Here is a 19,037-nt window from a genome sequence, read left to right as displayed (position 1 = left end):
AGAGTTGGCTCTCTATAAAACAAAAATTATTGGTTTTATTTAAGTTCATATTTTCACATTTATGAGGAAAAAGTGTTGTTATGGACATGACATGTGAAATTGCCACTTGTGTGATTTGATAAATCAAATATAATAATTTGAAAACATCGACAGATGCATTTTTGAGTATTTCTAAAGTACTGTAAAACACTTAAACAAAAACCCTGAAACAGTTTCAGTACTTTGGTGAAAACTTTATTTTTTTTTCATGACAAGGTTGACATTTGCTAGGAATTGCTCATATACATAAAATGCAAAACAAACAAAATTAAAACATGCATGATTGTTGGTATAATCTTAAATTTTTTTTTTCAAAATCGCAAACATTAAGATTGTAACATTTTTACTTTAATTTTGAGCTCTTTGTTGTATAGATTGCAAACAAAGTTTATCTTCACCCTTATCACTCCCTAATGTCCACATCTGAGATATTTACATCTGCTATACATTCTAGAACTTCAAGCCCTGTATATTCGCCATATGAAATTGTTTCAGCAACGACTCACTATGTATGTATTGATGTACTATTCAATCAGCATTACTGGAAATGTAATTTAAGTAACAGATTTTAAACCCATTGTACATCCTAATAGACAGACATGTTTGAAAAAACCCTAATCTAAAGCTTGCAATGTAACGAGAGATTTTAATTAGTTAGGGCAATTCACTTCATTTAGTAGGCTATACACAAATTAATGTGCTGTGTAGTTTTACTTTAGGTAGTTTAGGGCCATGATCTGTTCACACTGGAAATCTGATATTGGCCACATTCATAACAACGTGTATAATATCGACTTGCGTAGCCTTAAAACTGGTTGACTCATAAAGCATTTTTAATTGGTTAAAGAAAGTTTAAAGCAGGTTCTGTGAAAGGTTTTTAAAAAAAATTTAAATGTTTGTTAATAATTAAAGCAGTTTATTGGAATAAATGACTTTAAAATACTCAAAAGTTAGAGTTTTCTCAGAGGGTTGCTGTAATACGTTGCAACCTGAAGGGACTCATTGACTTAAGAGCGACTATATGAAGTTTCAACAATACATGATGTCTTTAATTGCACATAAATGATACCTACTAAAAATTGAGAATGATAATCTGAGCTATTATTGTTTGTTTTATTAAAATTCTGCAGAAATTATTACAAGTGAGACAAACACTCAAGTAAATGAAAATGACAATCAGTTCAGGCACTTTATTTTTCATGCAAGCAAAGCAACTGAATGCACTCAAAATGCTATTTTACTTGACGTCCAATTTAATTTTAATGTTCATTGCTGCAAGCTCGGCTACGAAATATTTGAACACATAAGGCACAGAGACGGTCTCGATAGAGTCAGACTTATTGCAAAGCAGGCAGATGGTTTTCCGATGACGTGTAGCAGACCAATTAGGCGGCGGCTTTTCCAGAAGTGGCGACAATAGGCTACCACAGTCCATGCAAACTTGCGCCACAGAGCGATCCGAGCAGTTAAACAACCGGTCGTGAAGCAGAAACGACGTCCCGTGAGCCAGCAGAGCGTCCCGCTCCATTTCCCCAAAGCGGATTCCTCCCTGAACGTTCCTGCCTCCCATTGGCTGATTGGTTACTTTATCTCTCGCTCCTGTAGTTCTCACTTGAAACTTGTCGGAGACCATGTGACGCAAGCGCTGGTAGTAAACAACCCCGATGAAGATGTCCGCTTCGAGCTCCAAGCCACTGAGGCCGGAGTACAGGCGCTCTGTACCGTAATAATTGTATCCGGCGGCTTTCAGCAACTCCCCAAAGTGCTCGAGTGCTGAATTTTCCTCAGAGAATGTGAATGGTGTGGCATCATGGCACAAACCGTGAAGGGAAGCGGATTTTCCTGCCATGCTCTCGATGAGCATCCCGATGGTCATTCTAGAGGGGAAGCCGTGAGGGTTGAATAGGATGTCTGGGCTCATACCGCTTTCGGTGAACGGCATGTCCTCTGCAGGCCACAGACGGCTCAGGATTCCCTTCTGTCCGTGTCTGCTGGCGAATTTGTCTCCGATGGTGGGGTTTCTGGGAACGCGGGATGTGACGCAAATCCGCTTAAAGCGTCCAGTTCCAGTCTCATTACTGCATACCTTGATATTGTCCACCACACAGCTTTCTTGGTACCTTAAAAAAAAACAAAGGTTCAGAAGTCAAAACCTAAAGACAGAGGCTATGTCCGAAATTGCCTACTCAAGTATATACTATTTGTAAATCTACTTGGTAACCATAAGAAAAGTATGTTCTATATAGTATAAACGGTAGTAAAAATTGAACTCCGACATACTATATCTGCCAATTGTCTTCAACTTCACTCCCATTCATGAATTCATTATGGGACAGCATATCGTAAATCGGATGCACACTTCAAAATCTCGCCAGAAGTAGTAGGTCATCCGCGTACTTTGCATAAAGTGAATTCGGACATACTACTCGGCACACATACTGTTTTTAGTGTACTATATAGTATAGTAGCATGCGATTTTGGACGCAGTTATAAATAGGGTTGTCAAGATACTGGAATTCGGTACCAGTCGATACTGAAAGTATAAAAACGTCCATTTCCCGCTAACATGCGAGTATAATTACGGATACAAGGACACTTGAGCGTTTTAAAACCACGATTCATCAGCGAATAGCTCGTATGTCAGCTTATTCACCTTATTTTTCGATGATGAGTGGGCGCAGCCATTTGAATCTTTTGGATCGAGACATCCGGTCTCATTCACTTCCAATCATTTTTAGACATTAAAAACTGCTCGTTTCGCTGTTTGATGTTGCAAACTAATATTTTTTAATTATATTATTCTACTTGGTCTGTATAGTAAGGCAAACATTTGTTTGTAGAGCGGGTAGTTTGGCCGTTTTCTGCCGTTTATTATTCCTAGTCATTTCTCCCATAGGCAACTGAATCGGAAGTTCTAAAACAATCGCGAAAACAGGCGCACTTCCGCATTTTAGAATAAGGTCAAAAGACAAATCAGCTAATCAACTTGATTTGAAATGCTCCAATGTCCCTGTAGCTGTGTTAACACTCAGTAAACAGCGGGGAGTTTGGTGAACCGATGACATTCACAGCCAATCACATTCATTTCTTTTGAGCACGTGAACACAACGGCAAATCAGCGCCGTTTAAGAATGCGCTCAACCGCACTCAAATGTTAGCAGGAAATGGACGTTTTTAAAATTCCAATATCGTGACAACCCTTTTTAGAAATATATGAAGACAAAAGATGGTACGCTCAAAATAAATAAATAAATAAATAAAATAAAAATAGTACACAAATGTAACTACAATAGAAAAGCTTTTAGAGGAAAATGATCAAAACTATTTAGGTCTTTCAGCGAGATGCTAATGCTAATCCAATTCAATAATTATGCTAAGCTAAGCTAAAAGTACTCTCGCCAGATCCAGAGATCAGCTGAACGGATACAAAAATGCTTAAACTCAACAGGTTTAACTTTAGGAGAGTTGAAAATTAGCTCCCTTTTAAAATGGAGTGTTCCTTTAAATGCCTGAAATTACATCTGTGGTTAAAAAGCTCATAATGTCTAAACATTTTATTACAACTGGGCAATAAACGGTAACATATCAAGACTGCAATCACATTTATGTAATATTTTGTGCATTAATAATGGTTGATGCTTTTAGTTGAAGCAACTGCTGAAGCGGAAACCAAATATTCAATTATTGCTAAATAAATATATTGTAGAGATGCACTGATGGAAATTTTGGCTTATTCCAAATAACTGGTTACATATGGAAGTTGATAACTGATACATATGCTTAATAAAACAAATTAAAAACAATAATAAAATAAAGTACTTTAAATTATGGATTTATTATAGTCCAATACTACTACTTGTTTACTACAGAAGAGATATTATTTAAGTTTCTATAACTCTTAGCTTATCAGATCTGTATTGGCTGACATTCAGAATTTTTGCATCAGATTGGATTTTAAAAAATGGTATCGGTACAACCCTAAAAAAGTAACATTTAAGAGTACATGAATAATTTATTATAGGCTACGCATATGTAACTGTCCAAAGACGTGTGGTACAGGTGAATTGGGTAAGCTAAATTGTCCATAGTGTAAGTGTGTGAATGAGTGTTTATGGATGTTTCCAAGTGATGGGTTGCAGCCTTGAAAGGCATCCGCTGCGTTAAACATATGCTGGATAAGTTAGTGGTTTATTCCTGCTGTGGCGACCCCTGATTAATAAAGGGACTCAGCCGAAAAGAAAATGAATGAATAAATAGGGATGCACTGATTCGATACTTAGATCGGATATCTGATAATTTTTTTTTTAAACATGTTTACTTTTGCATTAAAAGACTTTATTTTGACTTGCAAGAGTTCATTTATGTTGCTAAATCATGTTACATTTTGCTCTGTGTCTGTTAGATCACAACACTGGACACGCGTTATTACTTTTGTTTATTCACAAAGTACCTAAAATTTAAAAGTAAAGGCTCAATAATATGTTGCACGGATGCACAATGCATTGACATCTTCCCTATTCATTGCTAAGTTTTCGAAGTGGCAGTAGATACTGGAGAACTTTGCGCTGTTTCTGTCTAAATACAATATATCTATGCCTATATTGTTTTTCTTTAATGAAGTAGTCTGTATTTAGGTGATTGTTTACTACAGAAGAGATATTATTTGAGTTTCTTTAACTCAGATATTCAGATTGGTATCTGTATCATCCGATATTTAGTATTTTTTGCATTTTTATCAGATCTAAAAACAACATGGTATCAGTGCATCCCTAAAAAGTACAGTTTAAGTGCTCATGAATATTTAAATTAAATGGAGAAAATGACAAAAGCGCATTGAAAATAATTGAAAACGGAATATAAAAACAATACTAAAATAGAAAGATAAAAAGTGAACATGACTATATTTAGAGACCATTTTGATTACTAAACAAAATTAACAATAACAAAAGTGATGCCTTACTTGTAGAAATACACATGGCTCTGGCCGGTGTTGAGACTGATGTAGCCATAGAAAGGGTCTCCGTACTTTAACACGGAGCCGATAAACGGCAGTCCATCTGCATCAAGCTTGCCCATAACTTTGGGGTCGCCCGGCTTCACCCCAAACACAATGCTGTCGTCGCCCTTGACCTTCTCCGAAAGGTCTATGATTTCAGTCTTGTAAACAGAACCATGAGCAAAGCCACGCTCCCATGAAGACTTGTTGACGATCTAGAGAAAGTTAAAATCACAAAAATATTTACAGTTGAAGTCAAGAATTATTAGCCCTCCTGAATTATTAGGCCCTTGTATGTTTTTCCCCCAATTTCTGTTTAACACAATCCTAAACACAATAGTTTTAATAAGTTATTTCTAATGACTGATTTATTTTATCTTAGCCATGATGACAGCACATAATATTTTAATAGATATTTTTCAAGACACTTCTGTATAGCTTAAAGTGACATTTAAAGGCTTAACTAGGTTAATTAGACAAGTTATGGTAATTGGGCAAATCATTGTATAACGATGGTTGGTTCGTTCTGTAGACTATCGAAAAAAAATGCTTAATGCTGTGTTCAGATCAGACACGGCACGAGGGAATGCATTCCCGCATAAATAGACGAATGTATTATAGAAATTGGCAAAACTGAAAAGTTTCCTTACCATAGCATCTTCCATATCATAGCCAGTGTAAGAAATGACTGCCACTATTGCGTTGGTACCAATAGGGTAATTGTCGACATCATAATGGTCATACATTGCAGGTCTGACCAGAGGACTTTGAGGTGTCTGTAGACGGTACAGTTTATTGTCAGATCGGTACTGGTACGAGTGCAGTGGGAATCCCATCGTCTGTTTACCTACAAGATGTCAGCGCATATTCAGAAATCATATGTCAAATTCAATAACTTTCCTTCAATACATCAAGACCTCATCGCCACTTTAGGTTTCAACTGGTAACATTAGCAACATTTAACTTATAGTAAATTTACTAAATGCTTATTGTTAGAAACTAATCCTAAACCAAAACGTTATACATATATTTGATAAAAGCACTAAGCCTGGAGGTGCGTGTCCTGCAGATTTTAGTTCCAACCCCAATTCAACACACCTGAACCAGCTAATCAAGCTCTTTCCAGCTGTACTAGAAACTTCCAGGGAGGTGTTGAAGGAAGTTGGAGCTAAACTATGATGGACACAGAGTTTGGACACTCCTGCACTAGATAATGCTGTAAACAAAGAACCATGATGTCAAATCTAGCACGATTTTATTGATTTCATAAACTACACAGCATCCTGATATTCACAGATACAATTCAGGCAAACTTTAGCATTCAAATACAAAAAAATACCTTGTAAAATAGCAATAAAGACATTTTAAGGGTTTTAAGTGTCTCTAAATTGGCTTATCTTTTAATACTCTTTTAACCCTGGATGTAGTTTAAAGCATGCTTATATATATATATATATATATATATATATATATATATATATATATATATATATATATATATATATATATATATATTTTTTTTTTTTTTTTTTTAACTTTTTCAGTCATGTTATTATAAAAGGAGGAAAGGAAGGGAGCAGTTCTTACTCATCTGGCACTGGTACATGTTTCTGGGACTCTGGTTGTGATCTGAGAAAGGGATGAATTCTGCAACGACACTCAACATACTGTGAGGGAAGAGCTCTTGATGGGTGGTCACTCCGTCCTCTATCTCCTTCTCAAAGATGCCCACATTCAGGTACACCTGGGCACAAACATATGCATTTCTGTAACTGTCAAATGTACAATACACATGGCTCACACATGCACTCTCATGAACAAAACAAAAGAAGTAAATTTAGAGTTGTGTATGGACATTACAATTTAAACTGATGATCGTTCATATGTTTAATTAATTTAAAAGAGTAGGAGACTGACATTTAAAAGCATTCTCCTCCAGTTTATTTCTGTTGATATTATTGATCGATCAATCTTAAACGATTCGTTCATCTTGAATGAATCTTTTGTGTAAATCGAGAACGATGAGTCCTAGGGATGGGTCGATAATCATATTGAATCGCAATAAAATTTATGTAAATGGATACATTGAAAAGCACTATAGAATTTAAGTTTTTAAATTTATGACTGAAAAATTACTTGTAACCGTTTTTAATTCAGCAATTAAACGGCATAATTTTATTTTAAAGAGAAAAAATAATGCAAAGTGGCAGCTTTAATGCACATATAAACTAACCTCACAGCTAGTATTGGTATTGAACATTCCCATATGAACAAGATGATTGAGATTATTTTCCTCTGCAACCTGACATGCTCTATATAGTAAACTATGGCATATTTCACCGGAAGTGATTTGTAATGTATTTGGGGTCATTTCTTTTGCCGAGTACCAGGGTTTCTACAAAAACTATCCTGTTCTCACCTGTTCAAATATGCCAATCAACTCCTGTTTACCCAGACTGAGGTTTCGGACTGTTCGAACCATGCGACAGGGTGTGGTAAACAGATAGAGGCCTGGGTACAAGCTGGCTTTACCCGTCTGAGGAACCAGAACGATCTCAGTCCAGGGTGGCACTTTTTTCTCTCCAAGCACCTACAGAGGACATGCATTGAAACTTATTAAATCATTAAAGGGATAGTTCCCTCCAAAATTACAAATGTCATAATTTACTTTTACTTATTACAAACCTTTATGAGTTTCTTTCTTTTGTTGAACACAAAATAAGATATTTTGAACAATGTTGAAGAACTGTAACTTCCATAGCACTTGTTTTTCCTACTAAGGAAGTCAATGGTAACACGTTTTTAGCTTCCTTCAAAGTATCTTGTTTTGTGTTCAACAGAAGAAGACTTGGAACCACATGAGGGTGAGTAAATAGTTGACCCAAAATTGTAAATGTACTTACTATCTCTTTAAACTTTGAGGGTAAATAGCACAAATAGCTTGATCAAGTGCAAAACTATAATTATTAGTTCTCACCTTGAATCTACGGAGAGATTCAATGACTGATGGCGCCACTTCTTTTTCCACCCACCCAATCATGGCCCCATCCAGTATGACAGGATAACAGTCTGAATATGCCTGGCCTGGGTTACCATCGGCTGCATTCACTCCTAGCAATGAAGAAAAATATTACAGTTGAAAAATCATCAGGGTTTCTGCAGATTTAATCAAGTTAAAATTTAACACCCTTTTTAGACCCTTTTAAGACCATTATGAATTAAACCGCCCAGTCGGTCACTACAAAAAAAAAAAAAAGAAAAACAAACGTAATTATTTTTTGTGACATTTTAAAGTGTCAAAACAAGTAAAACTCTAGTTGTATATACTTTTTTTTTTCAACAAAATATTTTTTTATATAATTTTTTAATAAGTTTAACATTGTTAAAAGTATATTTATTATGGAGACAATGGTATAAATAATCAAAAATAAAAATATGTTGAGTTTTGGTCTAAATTGATTGAGTATATTGTATCACGTAAAGTGATATGTTGCTCTGCTATTACTATGAGGAATTGTGTAAATGCTTTTTAGTTTTCTTTCCCTGATTAGGGAATTAAATTAAAATAAATTGCTGTAAAACATGTCAGCTATTGTAAATAGTTATTGTAAATTCTATCTCTGCATTAAAAAACTTAAAGCATATTTAAACTTTTTAAGGCTTAAAATTTGGTTTTTGAAATTTAAGATTTTTAAGACCTTGCAGGGATCCTGATCCTTACATTGGTGAACAGTTGTATTGTAGCATTTACAGTTTTATTAAAGACTATAGAATACATAAGACGTGTCACTCATATAGTTTTGAGTGGGGAAAACTGTTACATTCAATATGAGGAATGAAGCCCCGGTTACTAGTATAGGAGCCATTGATCATTGATTGCTATAGACTGATGACTCTCCGGGGAGAAGCTCAGACCAGACGTATGCTTTTACGACAGCTTTGTGTTGAACAAACGCACTGGGATCTCAGCGAGTACTTGCTTCACAGACATAAGAAATATATCCACATAAAGCTTGAAATCTGTACTACTACTTTGAACGAACCAAGTGCACTTGAAAACAAAAGTTTTTGGTTTTGTAATCAGCATGAGACGAACGCAAGGTACAGCCAGTCCTGTCAGATCACATGAGAGCAACTACTCAAACCCACCACAAACTTGTAAACAAAGAGTCGCTGTCATTTCTGGAGGAGATTCACCGGCAAGATTAAGTTATGGATTACTTCAGAAGACCAGTGCAATTTGACAATCATTATTCAGAGGATGTAAAACAGCCATAAATGAGATTGGTGTCATGATCTCCTTCCTTTTGAGTGCATATTAGCTTGGGCAACCTGCAAATATGTTGATTTTGTTTCAGATGTTTTGAAATTAAACACGAGACTGTTGTTGTTTAATTTTATTGTTGATTCCAAATATGAATCGTAAGCTTGGCAAACAGTTTTGAAGAATTTGATGTTGCCCCAAGCCCGAGCATACTGCTCGAAAGAACTTTCAAAGATGGCTGCCTAGTGAAATGACTTTCCCTAAAGGGACTTTGGTTTTATTATGGTGTAGAACATTGTTCTTGGAGCTTTATATGAATACAGATGAAACACAAAAGTCACATAGATTTTTTTTTATTTATTTTTTTATAATTTAGGAGTTTTCACCTTTATTGATAGGACAGTGGAGATTTAGAGAGGAAAGTGTGGGGAGCAGAGTTAGGGGAAGGATCGGTAAAGGACCTCAAGCCGGGAATCAAACTCAGGTTGCTGCGAGCACCTGGATGCTATATTTTGACACACTAACCACTGGGCTATTGACTGGCACCAAGTCACATAGATTGCTTTGGCAATATTTTTGGTTCCTTTTCTGGAAAACTTTTGCTGTCTATGGAAGATGAGGGAGCTCTTGAATTTCATCTAGAATATCTTAATTTGTGTTTGAAGATGAACGAAAGACACATTTTGGAACGACATTGATTTTTATTTTTTGGTTGGAACTAATCTTTTAATTAATTCGTGATTGCAATTTCAATTTATTATTTACCAAAGACTATAATTTAATCAACATTTAACAAAATTAAAATTCGATAATCATCCTATTCATGCAGCCCTCATTTCAAACACTTTATAACTTCTAGATTTAACTTGTAATCCCGTTTAATGATGAAGGATATCGCAAATTATGTTATTTACCTAGTGAGCAGAGAAGGCCTGGCAGGGTGCTTGTGGGATACACTGGGGCCACAATCTCACAGTGAGCTGTCATGTGGTTCATAAGTCCGCACGGTTCTCCATCAGGAGTGTGAACCGGACAGAGGAAACCCCAGGACTCCGGCAGCAGCTTTCGCACAGTTGTGGTCCTCATTTTGGCGAAGGCGGCTCCTCTGTGCACGCAGCGGAAGTGAGACAGATAGCGGATGAAGTTCAGCTTGTCTGCCACGACACACAGACCACTGTTCTGCAACATGCCCAAACCTAGGGTTAAATAGGCAAGATGTTATTAATTGTACATTCAAAAGTACATTCAAAGCTTGTTAATGCGTTTAGACTCCGTGAGATGTGGGAGAGAAAATTATTATTTTAAATCAATTCATCTTTATTTCTAAGCGCTTTTACAATGTAGATTGTGTCAAAGCAGCTTAACGTAGTAGTTCTAGTAGATTAAAAAAGTGTCAGTCCAGTTTTCAGAGTTTAAGTTTAGTTCAGTTCCGTGTGGTTTTATTTTCACTGCTGAAAGTCCAAATACTAAGAGCAAATCCGTTGATGCGCAGCTCTACAAAACCTCACCAGGCTCATAATAATGAACGCATCTTGATTAATTTATTATTTCTCTAATTTTGTATTGAAATTAGAAAGTAAAGTAAAAGTGTTGCAAATGAATGAAGCATTGTGTACTAGGCTACTACAGTAGTCAACATTTGAAGTGGTTCAGCACCTTTCATCAAAGTTAAAGCCATTCTTATTTTAGGTTAGTTTTGAAAAACTTTTTGATCCACTTTGAACATTGACTACTGTATTTGTTTTTTAAGCTAGTTCTCTATGGCTCTGAACTCTGCATGTTTCACCAAGTTAAATTTAAGACTTTTTAAGGCCTTTTTAAGACTATTTTAAGTCTAATTTTAGATTCATAAAGGGCTAAACGCTAAGGAATTTTTCAAAATGCCAAGATGGAAAAGACTTTTATTTGCCATATCAAAAAACTTTAAGAATTTAATAATACTATAATAATTTATTAATAAAAAATGTAAATATTTTAGAAATTTCTTAGCAAAATATTTAAATATTGTGTAAAAACAAGCAAGCTCTACTTGTATTCATACACTTTCCCCCCCAACATAAACTTTCTTTAAAAAAAATAAATAAAATAAATAAAAAATGTTTAAAAACTGTAATAAAGCTACATTTATGCACAACAATCTGTCCAGGTCGGTGTCCTCAGCAGTAAATACATGGAGCACTTTAAAAACATGTTATTTTAAGGAAAATAATTAAACAATTATGGTAAATGAATAAATTTTAAAAAGTTACAAAGTTACAAACAAACTAAAACTGTGAAGTGTTTATTCTTCATAATTGTAATCTATCATTTAAATGTTGCATTCAGAGCTTATTCAGGTTGAATATTACTTTGTTAATAATAATATATAATAATAAGAATAAAAAAAATAATTATCATTTTTAAGATAGACAAACTGTCATACATAGATTTCTATCAAAAACAAGCATAGAATCTCCAATTCTGGGTAAAATATACAGTTGGTAAGGCATATTTGCAAAGCCAACAGAAAAAAAAGGTCAAGAATAGTTTTGGAATGGATTTTAAAGCCAGTGGCTCTGATCGATAAGCAATTGTAATTTTTAAATATCATATTTATATAAACATATTTACTGTGACTACATTTTTCTTTGTTAAAAGGTTACAAACAAACCAAAAATATTGTAATACTCTTTATTTTAGAATATGAACTGTTTGTTCTTCATAATTGCTCTTAGTAATCTATTGTTTCAATGTTGCATTCAGAGCTTGTTCGTGTTGAATATTACTTTGTTAATAATAAAATGAATAATTTTTTAGATGGCTGTACTGTCATACATAGATTCCAATCATAAACATAAGCATAGTTGGAAAGACATATTTGCTCACCTAAGAAAAGGGGAAAAATAAAAGTCAAGATTCATGGATTGAAATCGTGACTCCCAAAATCAGAAGCAGGTCAGACCATGAAGTCCCTAAAGATTTTCCACCCCTGTTTATTTTGTAATAATGTTGTATAATGCAGTAAGTTTCATACCAGTCTTGGACATGAGGTTTCCTGTGGCTAACAGATACTCAAAGGCTTTGGTGAGATCTGTACCCATGTTAAAGAGTTTGGTCATAGAGTCTGGAGTCAGTCCTCCGACTCTTTGAGGTTTTTTTTCCAATGCCAGTTTCACGGACACCAACCAGCCTTCCATTTTCTCCTGAAAAACATTTGGGAATACTTTGAGCAAAGTTTTTGAAGTGCCATTTTTTAATCAGCGTGCTTCCTGCACTTTTATTTGTCGCAGTGCTGATCATTATAACCAATCACACTGTTGAGCATATGAATGTCAGCTTTGATAAAGGCGATTTACCTTCAGGAACATGAGGTAAAGCTGGCCTGGGGTGAGAACTTCATGAAACATCGGACTGTCAGGATTCTCCTCCATACACTCCTGCTTGGCAAAGCTAAAAAGCTTCCGTGTCATCAAACACAACATGTAGAACTTCTCCACATCTGTCTTCAGGTGAATACACAGACATTCACTGCAAAAACAAGGAGAACACCATATAAATGACCAAAGATTATTGATTTGCTGAAGCTCTGTGCCATTGATTTGCATTTCATGAATCAAGGACCACAATTTAAGCTAAAAAGATTATTTAATGTTCAACTTAAAAAATTGTTTAGGTACATTTTCGAATGAGATGAGGGTGAGTAAATAGACATCAAATTCTAATGAACTATTTTAACAAACACTTTATCCTATTTTCTATAATGTAAGTCCAGGGTTCCTACTCTTATGAACAGCAGATTCAAGGACTTTTTAAAGTACCAATATTTTCAAATGAAACCCCCTTTTTTAACTCCCCTAACACAGGTTTCAAAGCCAGTTTCTAGAGTTCCAACCCTGCTTCAACACACTTAAGCTGTGGTCACTTAAGTTTTTCGCTGCATGATAGAACTTTGCATGCTCAAACTCTAGTGTGACCGCAGCATTATCTGTAGATTTCAAACAAGCCTGAAGGACTCATTTAGCTTGATCAGGTGTTTAATTAGGGTTGGAACTCAACTGAGCAGAGCTGTGGCCCTACAGTAGTTTGACACCTTTGCCCTAGCATATGTATAAAAGTCCTTAATGTACTTAACATTTCACTTACACTTAATATTTACATTAAAATTTAAGAGTAATTATGATGTTTTGAATGTTTCATTTTAAAAAAATGTTGACCATTTCAAACATTTTCAAAGAGCTTCAGTAAAGTTTGTTGGATTCATTATTTATATTTAAACGTGGTCTCTGAAATATTGATAAAATGTACATTATTTGTCATAGTTCTTGAAGATTTAAATAAAAAAATTTTAAATGAATTTATCATTTCTGTTCAGTCAAGTGTGTTGACAAGCACAATACAATTACAGAAAAAAACACCATGAACTAATTTTATTTCAAACTTAATTCAAGCATTTACAAGGACCTGTGTTTGATTTTAAGTACTTTCCAGGCTTTGAATCCATATGTCTGAAATTCAAGTACTTTCAAGAAGGGTGGGAACCCTGTAAATCAGGGGAGACAAACTGAGCTCCTTGTGGGCCACAGTCCTGCACAGTTTAGTTCCAACCTTGCTTTAACACACTTACCTGTAGGTTTAAAACAAGCCTGAAGAACTCAATTACTCTGATCGGGTGTGTTTAATTGGGGTAAAAGCTAAAGTGTGCAAAGCTGCGACCCTCCAGGAACTGAGTTTGACACCTCTGCTGTAAGTCATGTTGTAATATTTCTGTCCGAATTGTGACTAAATTACTAATACATTAAAATTGCGTTAAGCAGGCAAAACATGGCAGAAATTTGCATCTGTTGAATTACAGAGATCTTCCAATTATTTTGAAAACTCATTGTCCACATGGCAGCACTAAATTGTTTATAGTGATGATACGATTCAAACTTTCATGCATTTTTCCTCAATTTGCTCAATAAATTATGTTTAAAGTTGATTTATAAACTAATTTCAAGGGGATCACGTGCTTATGATTGTTCACGGCTGGTTAGCTTACGATTGATTCACAAATCAGAAGACTCCTAGCTTACTATAAATAATCAGAATTTCTCATCTCACTACCTTCATCTTGAAGAATCCCCCATCCCACCCACCCCTATTCCCCCTCTTTTTATATGGGTGACACGGTGGCCCAGTTATTATCACTGTTGCCTTACAGCAAGTTTGTCTCTGTTTCAAGTCCCTACTAAACCAGTCGACATTTCTGTGCAGAGTTTTGCTTGATCTCCCAGTGTTCATGTGGGTTAACCTGTTTTTCTCCAACAGTCCAAAAAACACGCAACACAAATGAATTGAACACACCAAATTAGCATCATAGTCAAGCCGCATATATCTCCTTAGCCATCCCTATATCTATCATTTGCCAGGATAAGTCGGGTAAGTCCATCGAGATCTACGTGAGCTCAAACTCCCCTCTCACCCTGCTAATAGGAGGGAGCCCAGGGCTCGAGGATCTCATAAGCTCAGGGCTCTCTCACAGGACAGCATGCCAAATATACATAATAACCAATCATCAGCTAAGTGTCAACTCTTGAAAATGGATTTGTTTTTGAGAGAAACTATATTTGTAATATTTATAGTTTCATTTGGGGCCACTGGTAGCCTATTTTTACATTGGTATTGTCATTTTTATATCTTTTGAATTAATTATACAAAATGCTGCATTTGTTTTCTCCCCTCTTAACAACACAATTTTCATGCATTTTAAAAAGTACGAGCACAAATGGGTGATTGAAATACAGGTGTGAATAACACATAAAACGTTTTGACTTTCCATTTTTGACTCTTCCAGAGGCTGTGATCAAATTGCTGAAACTATAAAGTAACACCAGGTGGAGACTTGACAGTGAGGTAAGACTTATTTTCAGTATTTGTTAACATTGAGAAACATATTTTACCTACAGATTTACTTCTAAATAAATATGCATGTAAAATATATTTTTATTTCTTGACAGCTTGGACTTACTCTAGCAAGAAGTGAGCGCACTGCTCGTGAGTGAACCATTCTGGGAGGTTGAGTTTGACCCGGAAACGCTCGCCCAGGTAATTCAGCACCTTGATTTTAGTGGTGCAGCCCTGGTCCATGACTATACGCAGCATTTCAGAGACACAGCTTTTATAGAATGAGTTGTCCTCTCGACCTTTAATCAGCTCTTGGTAGATCTGGTAATCGGAATAATCCACTAGAGCCTAACGGGAAAAGTAAAGACATTTTAAATGAGAAAACGATCAAAAATAATAATGCAGCATAACAATCTGGAAACACAACTGTCTGACATGATAACATTATTGAAACTCAAATTATTTTTTTCATTTAGATGTTTTTAAAGGTTCAGGACACCCTGGAGATCTTTTTTTTATATATTAACAGATTTGTGTGTGTTGAGCATCAGTTAAGACAACGTTAGCACCTGTCAGCTTTAATTGTGAAGAAAACTGGATAATTTTGAGCAACTGTCAGCTAATTTCAGCTTCCGGGTTTAAAATGATTTTTGGGGAGGGATCAAAATCGCCGACGTAGCGAATAATAATAAGTGCAATGATGACGCGTTGGTTTCTCATTATTATTCAAAGTGGAGTTTCCTTATCCTATGAGAAGAGCCGGCTGCTTAATTATTCATGAGAGCATGACAGCACGCGCTTTCCGAAGGCAAGGCAGACGCAGACCTGCCAGACCGACCCACGGGCACGCAGTAGCCGTTTATGAAGGCTTGTATGTGTTTGTTTCCATGATCCACGGTGTTTGTTGCATGTGTTCCCCGCGATCCTGACAGGGCCGATCATACAGCAAAGCTGTGTGTGTGATGCAAGCATTTTTGTCGGGAGAGCAGCACGAGAATTGGAGAATGGCGGACGCTGTCTTTTATCAGCAGTTCATTCACATTCAGACACATCGCCGTGCTGCTGTGTTTGCCTAAATCCTCCAGATTACCAGCAGGACTAATGGTTAAAATAGACAGGTCAGGAGACCTGCTCCAATGAGTCTGCATTTAGATCTATGATTCAGACCCGGGGATTGAGGGAGAAGTCCTCATTTATAGTGTTTATTATATAAACACGATTATCTTTATAATGATATAAATTGTGGTTGTCTGTATATGAAATTACAAATAACAAATGTAGCAGGGCATTAAATTACTGTTTATTTCTTTGCATTTTAACTTTGTAAACTATAAACTTATGCATCTCCTCACGGTTTGTCTCAATTTGTGAGCTAACTGACATCAACAGTTGTTCGCTCCCCTTCTCCCCTGCTGGCCACGCCCACTCCTGCCCTATGCTCGCGGAGCTCCACGCCCATTAATCATGCATCTTTTGAAAAAATTCTTAAGTAGACTTTAACTTAAAGTGGGGGGTGTCATGGCCCTTTAATAACTTGGACAGATGCTGTGTAATTGTAATCTGAGTAAGTCAGTATATTAAATAAAGCATAAAAAGATAAAACAAAGATTATGTGAAAAACTTGCAAAGAAATTTGACAACTAACCTATTACTGAAGTACTAATTACTAAAAATGAAATCATAAGAAATTACAGCTATATATTTTATTGCAATAAGTTAGTTTAAACAAATTATATAAAAAAAAACAATTTGAAATAACTAATTATAATTGGTGTAATACTGTAATAAAGGAATGAATCAATCTGCATTTCTGGGTATTTGACATTTAATTTAAATTATTTTATTTGAGTGTGTTTTTGTGTTGCTATATTGGCTGGTATAAGCCAATAAAATTTTTATATTAAATTTTTAATATTTATTTGACATTATAATATTAGTGCTGTCAAAATTAGTGCGTTAACGCATGCGATTCATTTGAAATATTTAACGTGGAAAAATAATTAACGCAATTAACGCAGTTGCAGTTTTTTTACTTCCTGTTGTGGTCGACGTGTGTTTAACATGCAAAGAAATATGGATAGAACCAAGAAATCGCTGTTTGAATGGTAGACTCTTAATGAGAGTATTATCTTAATCATATTAAAAGCGGAGTATTGGTGTCCATGTAAATGTACTCAGAAAGTGCCAGATGATGTCGCAAGCTGTCAAAGTTTGCGCATTTGTCTGCCTTTAAAATTATTCCATGAGCCCTTAAATGTTTCATTTTCAAGTTTGACGTGTTTCCCCCTTAAAAGCAACTTTAGTAAAGCGTCTGCTTCACGGTACTGGTTCAGAATACTTGTGAAACTGCCATACTTAAGAAGGCTTAGTTTAAGCAAATTTAATGAACGCGATCATGCGTGTTGATGAATCTGAAGGGATCCCTCGCTCACTGGCTGTGCGCGTTGTGTGTGTGCTCGCGTTTCCTAGCAACAAGAACAAACGCCAAAGTTGTTTAAATGTTTAGAGATGGCGTGACCAAAGTCCCTGTAAGAGTTAGTCTTTGGTGTGACACAACGCGAACCTGTGGGTGCCTTTGATGTACCGCTTGATGCTACGACAATGACGTAAGAAGCATCAAGCAAAATTAGGCACCGAAATGCATATGCTGATTCTGTGATTCTGCTTGTGAGAAACTGTTCTCACTCTCAGCTCACATCATTCAAAAGAAAAGGTCCACATTATCCCCTGATAATGTCAACAGACTGGACTGTCTAAGCAACTGTCTGAATGTAAAGGAGGACAAAGCATAATAGTTTCTTCTTTATAATTATTGTTCTCAACTCACAGCAATACAACTTTTTCAATGAGTGCAATTGTTTGTATTCTATACTTTATTATTATAACTTTCCATTTTCTATATCTGCAATGCCTGTATTTTGGCATTCTTTTTTGCGATCCACATAGAATCCAACATGGAAATCATTTTTTTCTTTATTGGCATTGATTGTTTTGAAATTCAAATGGCATTAACATGCCTGTGTTTTAATTTCTGTAATAAATATGGCTGTCAAGCAGGATCTTGATGGTTTATTGTGGATATGTTGTTTACATGATGAAATCTGTGTTACAAGTTAAACAAGAATTCTAATAAACAATTATATTTTGAATTTAAATAGTATTTGTCTTGCGTTTACATTAATTTTACATTTGAAAAGCCAAAATTACAAGTTTTAGTCTTTTAAATGTGATTAATTACGATTAATTGAAAAAAGAGTGATTAATTCGTTTTTTTTATTGCTTGACAGCACTAATAATAGAAGAAAGACTGATTTGAAAAAAGTAAAGGATGAGTAAATGATGCACATTTTTTGGGAGAACTATCACTTTAAGAAGCTTACCTTTAGTGCAAAGCCCAAAGGAAGAAAGAACAGCTCTTTCCGGTAGATGAAGTTCACCATCACCGTTCCATTGTCCAGATAGTGAAGATTCATATTAATAGCTGTGTGTTCTTCCTTCACACATCGCATTGAAATAGCTGTGCAGAATATAATATCAAAAGTCAATCTCTGTATTTAACAAATCATATTTAATTGTGCAATCTGAAGTGGACGCAGCACTTACCGTACTGAGTGTAACCCTGTCCTCTGCTCTTGAACTTCGGTCTGGATACAGCGATGGGATAATTTCTTCTCGGCATGATCAGAAGACGAATCACCTTCTCTATGCCGTTCACAATAAAATAGCCACCCATTTCCTATCGGTAACAGACAATTAGTCAAAGGGGAGTTCCTCCAAGATGTCAACACTGCAATGGCATTAAACTGTCAAACATATACTTTAGGAATGCCCTATGATAAATGTTATTAGACGATGATGTTTAACGAGAGAGACTGT

General features: G+C 35.5%; 1 protein-coding gene across 1 annotated transcript in view; it reads right to left on the bottom strand.

Annotated features, from left to right (window-relative positions):
* Positions 1-1,214: 1,214 nt before the first annotated feature.
* Positions 1,215-19,037, bottom strand: part of polr1b (RNA polymerase I subunit B) — a 22,065-nt gene continuing 4,242 nt past the window's right edge. The window contains 12 exon segments of the mRNA NM_200518.2: positions 1,215-2,159; positions 5,000-5,250; positions 5,686-5,882; positions 6,623-6,779; positions 7,455-7,625; positions 8,013-8,146; positions 10,214-10,495; positions 12,313-12,481; positions 12,635-12,806; positions 15,286-15,509; positions 18,542-18,678; positions 18,765-18,897. Coding sequence (NP_956812.2) covers positions 1,277-2,159; positions 5,000-5,250; positions 5,686-5,882; positions 6,623-6,779; positions 7,455-7,625; positions 8,013-8,146; positions 10,214-10,495; positions 12,313-12,481; positions 12,635-12,806; positions 15,286-15,509; positions 18,542-18,678; positions 18,765-18,897 — 2,910 coding nt within the window. The 3' untranslated portion in view covers positions 1,215-1,276.

The sequence above is a fragment of the Danio rerio genome, chromosome 13 (genome assembly GCF_052040795.2).
Source record: "Danio rerio strain M-AB ecotype USA chromosome 13, GRCz13ab, whole genome shotgun sequence".
NCBI classification, from domain to species: domain Eukaryota; kingdom Metazoa; phylum Chordata; class Actinopteri; order Cypriniformes; family Danionidae; genus Danio; species Danio rerio.
This window is presented reverse-complemented; position numbering and strand designations above follow the sequence as displayed.